Genomic DNA, 12049 nt, shown 5'->3' with positions numbered 1-12049 from the left:
ACTTCCATATATTTAATTCTGTTTAAACATTCTAGATTTTCCTTCTTTCTACTCGAAAACGTTTGTTGTCTGTTCTTGTCATTAGCTGCACATGACAAGCTACCATTCTTACTTCGTCATGCTTACCTGCAAAATATTTGAAACCCAAGACATAAGAGAAACACACTTAAGTAAAACATAAATTTAGCAAAACAACCTTGTCTTTGGCGTAGATTTTAATCAAGACTCTATCGATTTCGAGGGTAGCCCCTCTTCATCAGGAGCTCGAAATCGAGTCTCAGTTAAAAATCTACGCCAAACACCTGTACGTTGCTCTGCTAATTTTGTATTTGAAACTGCTGCAGAGACATAATGTATTTTTTGGAAGCAGGCAAGATGAAAAATGAGCATTCGCCTTCGCTGGGCCCTTCGGTACTGTAGTAGGCTCCCCTTTGGTGGGAGTGGAGAGGGGTGGGAGACCCGCGGATCCCCCCGGAGTTCATTCCCTCAAAATTGGGGGTGGAAAATAGAAGTCCAACCTCTCTTCCGAGTAGGCTCTGGGAACCATTGTTCCATGTGACATGGAAACGACAACATCATTAATCAAGTGAGCAATCATGACAGTGTAGTTTCTTCTGTGAATTTTTATCATGTGGGGTTTGTCAAGGAAAACAGGAAATCATATTGGTATAAAAATCTTGTCTGTAAAGCTATTTTCTTTTAAATCCTCCCCCCTCCCAGTTTTCAATTATAAGTCATAATAAATGTTGACGCTTCTTCAAGAAGAAATAAACTGTATATAAAATGAATAAAACATATATATCATGTAAGCATGCTTAAAATGACACTACCTGTGAATGAAAAAAGTGAACTATTTAGAATTTTTTTTATTTTTGCACAAAAAAAAAAAAAAAAAGGAAAAAAAAAATTAAATATCACAGTTTTGACTTCGTCATGAATAACATTTCAAAATATATTTCCAGGCATGTCTTCTATTCTCTCCACTGGTGAGAACACTGCGCACATTTATAAAAGGTTGTCATCGGTTCATCAGCTGAGCGAATTTGGGTCTGGAAGAAGTATGCTTTTGTGTGCCCACATTTAGGGCAGGTTTCTTCTGTGGATTCAACGTTCTCCCAAGCAGCAGCACCACCAAGAACGTCATCAATTTCTTTCAATTTGGGGTATGAACGACTACTGATGCGTCTTTTGACATTAAATGTGTAAGGGCAAGTGCTACATGCAAAACGAAAGCAATATCTCAAATCTTCTGCCACTAGAATATTAGCGCAAGTAGGACAAAACATCAACATCTTAAAGCTTGATCAATATATTTAAGAGAATTAGAAATAAATCTCCCTTAAATTCTCAATTTAATTTACCTGCAGAATAATTTTAAGTCGGAAACTTTAAATAATTATTTCAGACCATACAAGGAAAACGGAAGTTCGACATAAGCTCAACAGCAGCTGCACCTATAAAGATAAAAAAAAATCATAAGAAAAATCTAAGGCATTAAAAACTACATGTGACAATTACAATTTTTGCTAGATCACATAAATATTGAAAACATTAAATTTGGTTAATCCAGAAATAATAAATAATCCACGTAACTAGAAATTTTGACATCTTAGTTTGGGTACCTGGAATTTCTCTCTTTTCATATTTATGTTAAACAAGTAGAACAGCATGAAAGTGCTATATCTCATGTTTCTGAATCCTCACCTTTGCTCTGTAAAATCATACTAAAATAATTCCAAATGGCAAAGTTAAAATATTGTTCTGATTTCATTCTATATTTGAAACAATTTGTATATAGCAAAGAATCTTCCTTGATTTTCTCATGCTTTTACACATGTTTCACGCATTCTTGATGAGTTCATACATTTCTCGATGCTAATAGTTTCATTCCTAATATGAATTTTTAAATTTCGCTTTAATTATTATATATGAATAATTACTATCATTCATGAGTAGTAGGCAGAGTAATTCGTGCGGCGGAAGTGACGTCACAGAAAAGGGGCGTGGCCTAGACAGGCGCCATATTGGATCACGTGACTGCCATCCACCATTTTGAACCACGTGGTTTTCGTCCGCCATTTTGGAACACGTGGTCTTTCATCCTCCATCTTTAATGACTCCCCCTCTTCCCACCATGCTCTTATCTGGCCGCCATATTGGATCACGTGACTGTCGTCCACCATTTTGAACCACGTGGTTTTCGTCCGCCATTTTGGAACACGTGGTCTTTCATCCTCCATCTTGAATGACTCTCGCCATGTTGGATTATTTTTTAATCTAATTTTCTTTCTAATTACTTATTAAATTAATTAATGTTTTATTTAATTTAAATTATTTATTGAAGTATCTTCGAATAGCCGCCATTTTGAATCACGTGGTTTTATTTTTTTTTTTTGCTGGAGAGCGCAGATTCAAAAATCACCAGCCAGCCCCGAACCCGCTATGCCGGGATCTGCAGCCACGCGTTTTAACCGCTGAGCCACGGTTCACTTAGGGACGAGGTATAAAAATGGGTACTTGTAAAAAAAATGACAAAGCGTTCAACGTGTGTTTCACATCCCTTTTATTTATTTTTTTCTTTTTCTATGTGTTAATTTATTTTTGTTCATTTGGAGTTTTAATTTTTCTTAATGAATGTTTTTAAATTACAAAATTAATTTTTTTTTTTCAATACATTTTTCTAAGCGGGTGATTTCATTTCTAATGGGAAGAATGTTTCAAAATCATTTTATTATTTGCAGCGAATGAGTTAAAAACGGTATTTTTTAAAACATTATTGGATTTTCTTAAATACATGTTGCTGCTGGCGCCATCTAGTGTGGATAACAGTGTGTGTGTGTTACATAACATCTACTAAAGTTAACAGGATGGTTTAAAAAAATGAAGAAGTAATATATATTTTTTTTTCCACGGGAAATCGAACCCGCTGTCCCCGCAAAAATGAATAAAAAGGAATTGAGGGGGACCGCATCCAGTACTTTAGGCGATACCCCACAATTCCTTGGTTGAAATGGTTCTTAATTATGTATATAAGGTTTGAAACGCCATCTTGGTTTGAACGCCATCTTACTCTGAATCCGCCATTTTGAAAGATTTGCTTTGGGGAGGATGACATCACCCATATCATGTTTGTGCATGACTTTGTTCGAAAATGGCGTCTGCCTTTTCACTCCTCCTTTGGGTAGACATCCGCATAGGCGAACGAATACGTTTCTGTGGACCAATCAGAAAGCTGAAAAATGATATCATGGTCTCTTAGCCTAGTAGAGTAATGGAAATTCACTCGTGTTGTATGCTGCATAAACTTACCTACATTTCTCTGTCTTTGAAATTTTAAGCTGGAATTTACATGCATATAACTTCACTAGATAATATTTTCTGTAACTTTAAACCAATATACACAATGCTCATTCTATATAGTTTAACTGAAATACTACATTTCTTACTTTTTTACTACTAAGTTGGAGATACTCAGAACGTTTCCTTCTAATGTATTGTACTAACTATTAATGACTGTATTAACTTTATGGCCAACTATACAAAACTTTGTTGATTCCCTTTTACACGTCTTACTTTTATTCAAAGGATTAACCAAACTATGTCTGACAAATGTAATTTTTATACTTTCCATTTACACATTTACCCTTATATTTAACTTATAAAACATATTCATGCTGTATTTCTGATTTCCTTTTTCCCATAATAAATACAGACTTGCACATGTTTCTTTATTGTAAGACCTACTGACTTTAAACAAATCTTATAAGGAGCAATAAATTTTCATGGTATGAAGCCCACTCAAACCAATGCATGGAGCATTTCTACCCAGTTAAGTTTATATACGTACCAATACTACTTCATTTCTTCTTATTTTACTCTACAGACATTTATACATGTATACTATTCAGAACACCCTTTTATTCAGTAAGATTCATTTATACTACTAACACAAATTTTGCTAACTCTTTGAAATATTTTACAAAAATATCTTGTATTTTCTTGCACACATCCTACTTAAATCACCAAACATACACTGAACCTTAATTTTTCCTTCATGTGAAAACGTCATTCGGATTCTTAATATGATTCCACCATTTACCGCAGAACTTTATAAACACTATTCTATTTGAACTTATTACAGCCTTACTCTCTTAACAAGGTACAGAAGATTGAATTATATTTTAACTACAGAGAAGAATATCCACATTGTAACATATTATTTTAAATTTGAATTATAGTCACATTTTGTGAAGGACAACTTAAAGTCTATAATACACATGGAATTAATATTCAGCCATGGAAATGAAACTTTATCGCCTTTTTCCCAATTTGGAATATAAAAATTTGTTAACTTTTATTTTTAACTTAACTGAAAAATACCCATATTTCACATTGTCAATAATTTATTTAGCACTGAACTCTTACAGTCTTTCGAGAACGAAATTTAATTTATCATACCTGACAAATGACTCCTACATAGTTATGATACATTACACGAAATATTGAGTAGAATTCCAAATAATGATCTAACATAGTAATTAAAATAAAAGACCTAACACAAATAATTTTAAGATAGAAATTTCAAACTGACATTGCTTAATAATGAACTTTTACAGCTTTTTTGACATTTAACTTCTCATAGATAGTAAATAAAATTACACACAAATAATTATACAAAATAGGTAATAATGACAGAAAGTCCATATAATGATCTACTACAGTCACCAACTTTAAAAAATTTTAACGCATTTTTTATATGTCATAAGAAAGACCACACTTTTTTGAAAAGCATTATTTTAATTAAACATTGGAACCACACAGTCCTGCGCACATGTTTGACAATTTTATTTATCATGAGCATGACAAATAATAAGTAAATAAAATTTTCCCAAAATACGAAACACATTTCTCTTTTAACTGACTGTACTCTTAAGAAAAATGCAGTATGGAATGCTTAGAACACTCAGCGCCACAGTTCCTCAATTCCCCACGCATTGACCAAAATATACATGTACTTTAAAATCAGTTAAGCAAATTCAAATGCAAGTATTCAAACAGGAATACTTCACAAATTACATGAAAGATAGCTACACAATGAACTTAAGTGATAAATACAGAAAAGCATGTGAGGACCAAGAAAAAGATGTATTCGAGGAGAACGTTTTAAGATAAACTTGCTCTATTTTTGCCCATGGGTTACATTTTGCATTTCAGATTAAGGAAACATTCAAGATAATTCCTGTATAACTAAGGATTTTATTCGCACTTGTTAGTAATGTAATTTATTAGAACAGTCGCAGACATATAGCACAAGTATGCCATTTCCGCGGAAAACAATTTTCCCAAGCCGGACTTTAACAGTGAAATATAAAATGGAATAAGAAAATGTCGTATTTTCAACAAAATTAGTATTTGTGTATGCAAAAACATGAACTTAGTATTTGAGTATGCAAAAACATGAACAAGAAACAAATATTTTTTCTGAAAATGTTCCGAATGGAATAAGTCAGGACTAGTTTCATGAACAGAGCGGGAAAAATAATGATGAATTTTTAATTTTATTTTGTCTGTAGTACATTTACTCATGCTAAAATCTTCCATTTGGTTGACTGTACATTTAGACGCAAGTTGATAAATCAGAGTGATTTTGTGTTTTAAAGCTAAAGATTCAGAAATATTACAATTTCAGAAATAATAGAACTCAAAAGAAAAAAAAAAAAAGATTAAAACGACAAGAGAATATACTGCAAGCAAGCGAACGTGATAAATGACTTTTTTGGGCTGATTTTCATGAATTCATAGATCGGGTGTAAAATTTTAATGCACTGTATATGAGCTATTTTTCAAATGTATTACGATCACTGTTTTCCAACTTTACATAGACTTTAAGTAAACATTTCATGTTAATTTACCATTTTTCCTGAGATTTATCTATATATTTACTAAATTTTTGCATTTTGTTTATAATTATAATACCAAAAGGACACAAGTAAACATTTGTTTCTTGAAAACGCCCATATTTTTACCCAACTGTTATTTCTTTCATATCTTTGAAGTAACCTATTAAACACATAGTTATCTTGTATTGACCAGACAACCGTTGGTCTTGCCAATGTCTGAGTCAGAAAGCTAGAGAATTTAAGTAATATTTTACCAGTACGGAGAACTTCTTACGGCGTTTTTGATGAAAATTGGCCGAATTTAGTAGTTCATTACTGATCTAGGAGTCTTTAACTATTTCTATTAAAAACAAGCACACTCAGAAATTATCTTTAAGATTTTCCATACAGATATATTTGTCTAATTTCCATGCCATTACATTTCCAATAAAATATGATCCATTGCCAGATATAATTAAATGTTCGTTATCACATACGCTCATTACATATGATTTAACAAAAGTACAAACAAATTGGAAGTTAAATGAATATTTCTGAAATAGTGTACATTTTCATTCCGGAAAGTTTACATGAGTATTTTCATTTTGAAACCTCTAATGTTTTCTTTTCCTGCATTCAAAGTAAATTTTGAGTATAAAATTTTCAGTTGTGACGGAAGTTATTTGTGGGTGGCTGTGATGTGTTCGTGTTTTCATAAACCGTTTTTGTGAAGTACCTTATAGGTAACCTTTAGAACACTTTGAATATTACCATTTTTTACATTACTACCACTGCAAATCATTGAATTTTCAAATATTTTCCTATTTATGGTTTACAATGCCTTGTAAAGTCTTGGGAGCAAATTTTTACTAAATGATTTAATCATTGTGTTACACGTTTGGAAGATTTAACTTCAACAACACTATCACGCTAAACCAGAAGTTAAGAAACGAAATGTAATTTTTATCTTAGTATTCTATGGGGATAGATTAATTTTCTCTGACATTGACGTATTCGTAAATAGATAATAGAGACTTTTAACCCAGCTCATACAGACTTGGAATATTTTCTCTAAGTCACCACGCTCACTGACTTGCATTGTCCTATACTTTTTCTCGTGAAGTCTATTTTCTTTCATAAAAGTTTATATACTAATTTCATTAGAAACATGTCTAAGAAAATACTTCATCTTCATAAGAAACATCAGAGCTTTGATTGAAATTAATAATAAAATAAGAATCATTGTTTTGTAAATATATTTCTTTTTCTATACTCAAAAGTTTCTTCTTTATCATATTCGAAATGAACAATTAACTGTACATAACTAATATATTGTATTGATGAACCAGAGTTATATTTTAACTTATTGCATTACATTTCAAGTGAATGTGTTTTATTTCCGCTTTTTCCAAAGAATTTCGTAGACACATATGTTCAGTGGAGAATATTTTCCTAACTTAAAAGTATTATTACCAAAATAGAAAAATATGCAAAAGTTTCCTAAAAATTTGTATATTTGTTTTTTACAAACATGGACACGAATGCCCACATTTAATTACTTAATGTGTACTTCCCTAGGTCAGAACTAAAATTTCGAACAAAAATTTTTTAAATAATGTCATATTCCATAAAATTTATGTCTTTGTGATGTCATTGTCTTTTCGCAAACGTTTTGAGAGTAGACGTTTAGACAATTCGAAACTGTTTTCTCTTTGCTATTGGAAACTATTTTATCTTTGCTGTTGGTATATGCCAATGATTTCTCGATACTTTTTTCTCTTGGTTTATCTTCAGCTTATGAGTTATTTAAATACTTAAAAATATATTTGTAGATCTTTTATGTTGACACTTGTGATAGATTTTTTGGACGTTTTTGGAAAACGTATTTTATTCACGTGAATGAAACTGATGTTTTCTTAAAATTTTATTATTCAGAGTATTAGTCAATTATGATAGAATGCCGGATTTGTTCTCTTTATTCAACATTCATATCAACTTCGGTATTCCAAATCCCTCACGCAAAATGTAATTTTTCTATCAGTAATAGGAAGACGAATGGAATAAATGCAGGTTATGCAGACACACAAGGTAAAAATCTGGAAGTAAAAGAAATTCTCCAAATCTAGACAATTTAGTAGAATGTGCAAATATTCATCCTATTCGAAGCTTATTTTTTGAATTACATAGAATATAAAATGTAAATTTAATAAAAGGAGATATAATGAAGATCAAGTATTCTGCAAAATCTGGATGGTAATTATACAAAATTAGTTATAAAGCAGGTTTTCATAAAAAGTGGTTCCAGCGGAGAAAACACGCCGGCAGTCTCCAGAACCTCTAAGTTAGCACCTGATCTTTGCTCTTACAAAAGCTAAGTAGAATTGTAAATTCTACGTAAGAGCGAAGATCAAATGCCCACTTAGAGGTTCTGGAGATTGCCGTCGTGTTTTCTCCGCTGGAACCACTTTTTATGAAAACCTGCTTTATAACTAATTTTGTATAATTACCATCCAGATTTTGCAGAATACTTGATCTTCATTATATCTCCTTTTATTAAATTTACATTTTATATTCTATGTAATTCAAAAAATAAGCTAAAGGAGATATAATGAAGATCAAGTATTCTGCAAAATCTGGATGGTAATTATACAAAATTAGTTATAAAGCAGGTTTTCATAAAAAGTGGTTCCAGCGGAGAAAACACGACGGCAATCTCCAGAACCTCTAAGTGGGCATTTGATCTTCGCTCTTACGTAGAATTTACAATTCTACTTAGCTTTTGTAAGAGCAAAGATCAGGTGCTAACTTAGAGGTTCTGGAGACTGCCGGCGTGTTTTCTCCGCTGGAACCACTTTTTATGAAAACCTGCTTTATAACTAATTTTGTATAATTACCATCCAGATTTTGCAGAATACTTGATCTTCATTATATCTCCTTTTATTAAATTTACATTTTATATTCTATGTAATTCAAAAAATAAGCTTCGAATAGGATGAATATTTGCACATTCTACTAAATTGTCTAGATTTGGAGAATTTCTTTTACTTCCAGATTTTTACCTTGTGTGTCTGCATAACCTGCATTTATTCCATTCGTCTTCCTATTACTGATAGAAAAATTACATTTTGCGTGAGGGATTTGGAATACCGAAGTTGATATGAATGTTGAATAAAGAGAACAAATCCGGCATTCTATCATAATTGACTAATACTCTGAATAATAAAATTTTAAGAAAACATCAGTTTCATTCACGTGAATAAAATACGTTTTCCAAAAACGTCCAAAAAATCTATCACAAGTGTCAACATAAAAGATCTACAAATATATTTTTAAGTATTTAAATAACTCATAAGCTGAAGATAAACCAAGAGAAAAAAGTATCGAGAAATCATTGGCATATACCAACAGCAAAGATAAAATAGTTTCCAATAGCAAAGAGAAAACAGTTTCGAATTGTCTAAACGTCTACTCTCAAAACGTTTGCGAAAAGACAATGACATCACAAAGACATAAATTTTATGGAATATGACATTATTTAAAAAATTTTTGTTCGAAATTTTAGTTCTGACCTAGGGAAGTACACATTAAGTAATTAAATGTGGGCATTCGTGTCCATGTTTGTAAAAAACAAATATACAAATTTTTAGGAAACTTTTGCATATTTTTCTATTTTGGTAATAATACTTTTAAGTTAGGAAAATATTCTCCACTGAACATATGTGTCTACGAAATTCTTTGGAAAAAGCGGAAATAAAACACATTCACTTGAAATGTAATGCAATAAGTTAAAATATAACTCTGGTTCATCAATACAATATATTAGTTATGTACAGTTAATTGTTCATTTCGAATATGATAAAGAAGAAACTTTTGAGTATAGAAAAAGAAATATATTTACAAAACAATGATTCTTATTTTATTATTAATTTCAATCAAAGCTCTGATGTTTCTTATGAAGATGAAGTATTTTCTTAGACATGTTTCTAATGAAATTAGTATATAAACTTTTATGAAAGAAAATAGACTTCACGAGAAAAAGTATAGGACAATGCAAGTCAGTGAGCGTGGTGACTTAGAGAAAATATTCCAAGTCTGTATGAGCTGGGTTAAAAGTCTCTATTATCTATTTACGAATACGTCAATGTCAGAGAAAATTAATCTATCCCCATAGAATACTACGATAAAAATTACATTTCGTTTCTTAACTTCTGGTTTAGCGTGATAGTGTTGTTGAAGTTAAATCTTCCAAACGTGTAACACAATGATTAAATCATTTAGTAAAAATTTGCTCCCAAGACTTTACAAGGCATTGTAAACCATAAATAGGAAAATATTTGAAAATTCAATGATTTGCAGTGGTAGTAATGTAAAAAATGGTAATATTCAAAGTGTTCTAAAGGTTACCTATAAGGTACTTCACAAAAACGGTTTATGAAAACACGAACACATCACAGCCACCCACAAATAACTTCCGTCACAACTGAAAATTTTATACTCAAAATTTACTTTGAATGCAGGAAAAGAAAACATTAGAGGTTTCAAAATGAAAATACTCATGTAAACTTTCCGGAATGAAAATGTACACTATTTCAGAAATATTCATTTAACTTCCAATTTGTTTGTACTTTTGTTAAATCATATGTAATGAGCGTATGTGATAACGAACATTTAATTATATCTGGCAATGGATCATATTTTATTGGAAATGTAATGGCATGGAAATTAGACAAATATATCTGTATGGAAAATCTTAAAGATAATTTCTGAGTGTGCTTGTTTTTAATAGAAATAGTTAAAGACTCCTAGATCAGTAATGAACTACTAAATTCGGCCAATTTTCATCAAAAACGCCGTAAGAAGTTCTCCGTACTGGTAAAATATTACTTAAATTCTCTAGCTTTCTGACTCAGACATTGGCAAGACCAACGGTTGTCTGGTCAATACAAGATAACTATGTGTTTAATAGGTTACTTCAAAGATATGAAAGAAATAACAGTTGGGTAAAAATATGGGCGTTTTCAAGAAACAAATGTTTACTTGTGTCCTTTTGGTATTATAATTATAAACAAAATGCAAAAATTTAGTAAATATATAGATAAATCTCAGGAAAAATGGTAAATTAACATGAAATGTTTACTTAAAGTCTATGTAAAGTTGGAAAACAGTGATCGTAATACATTTGAAAAATAGCTCATATACAGTGCATTAAAATTTTACACCCGATCTATGAATTCATGAAAATCAGCCCAAAAAAGTCATTTATCACGTTCGCTTGCTTGCAGTATATTCTCTTGTCGTTTTAATCTTTTTTTTTTTTCTTTTGAGTTCTATTATTTCTGAAATTGTAATATTTCTGAATCTTTAGCTTTAAAACACAAAATCACTCTGATTTATCAACTTGCGTCTAAATGTACAGTCAACCAAATGGAAGATTTTAGCATGAGTAAATGTACTACAGACAAAATAAAATTAAAAATTCATCATTATTTTTCCCGCTCTGTTCATGAAACTAGTCCTGACTTATTCCATTCGGAACATTTTCAGAAAAAATGTTTGTTTCTTGTTCATGTTTTTGCATACTCAAATACTAAGTTCATGTTTTTGCATACACAAATACTAATTTTGTTGAAAATACGACATTTTCTTATTCCATTTTATATTTCACTGTTAAAGTCCGGCTTGGGAAAATTGTTTTCCGCGGAAATGGCATACTTGTGCTATATGTCTGCGACTGTTCTAATAAATTACATTACTAACAAGTGCGAATAAAATCCTTAGTTATACAGGAATTATCTTGAATGTTTCCTTAATCTGAAATGCAAAATGTAACCCATGGGCAAAAATAGAGCAAGTTTATCTTAAAACGTTCTCCTCGAATACATCTTTTTCTTGGTCCTCACATGCTTTTCTGTATTTATCACTTAAGTTCATTGTGTAGCTATCTTTCATGTAATTTGTGAAGTATTCCTGTTTGAATACTTGCATTTGAATTTGCTTAACTGATTTTAAAGTACATGTATATTTTGGTCAATGCGTGGGGAATTGAGGAACTGTGGCGCTGAGTGTTCTAAGCATTCCATACTGCATTTTTCTTAAGAGTACAGTCAGTTAAAAGAGAAATGTGTTTCGTATTTTGGGAAAATTTTATTTACTTATTATTTGTCATGCTC

The 12049-nt window shown here is 31.1% G+C and overlaps 1 protein-coding gene across 1 annotated transcript in view; it reads right to left on the bottom strand.

Moving 5' to 3' along the window:
* Nucleotides 1-848: 848 nt before the first annotated feature.
* Nucleotides 849-12049, bottom strand: part of Polr3K (RNA polymerase III subunit K) — a 29096-nt gene continuing 17895 nt past the window's right edge. The window contains exon 2 of the mRNA XM_085814305.1: nt 849-1454. Coding sequence (XP_085670431.1) covers nt 972-1292 — 321 coding nt within the window. The 5' untranslated portion in view covers nt 1293-1454 and the 3' untranslated portion in view covers nt 849-971. The remainder of the gene's footprint in view (nt 1455-12049) is intronic.

This window comes from Stegodyphus dumicola, chromosome 4 (assembly GCF_044657685.1).
Source record: "Stegodyphus dumicola isolate Sdum_Otavi_A_Nest chromosome 4, ASM4465768v1".
Classification (NCBI taxonomy): domain Eukaryota; kingdom Metazoa; phylum Arthropoda; class Arachnida; order Araneae; family Eresidae; genus Stegodyphus; species Stegodyphus dumicola.
This window is presented reverse-complemented; position numbering and strand designations above follow the sequence as displayed.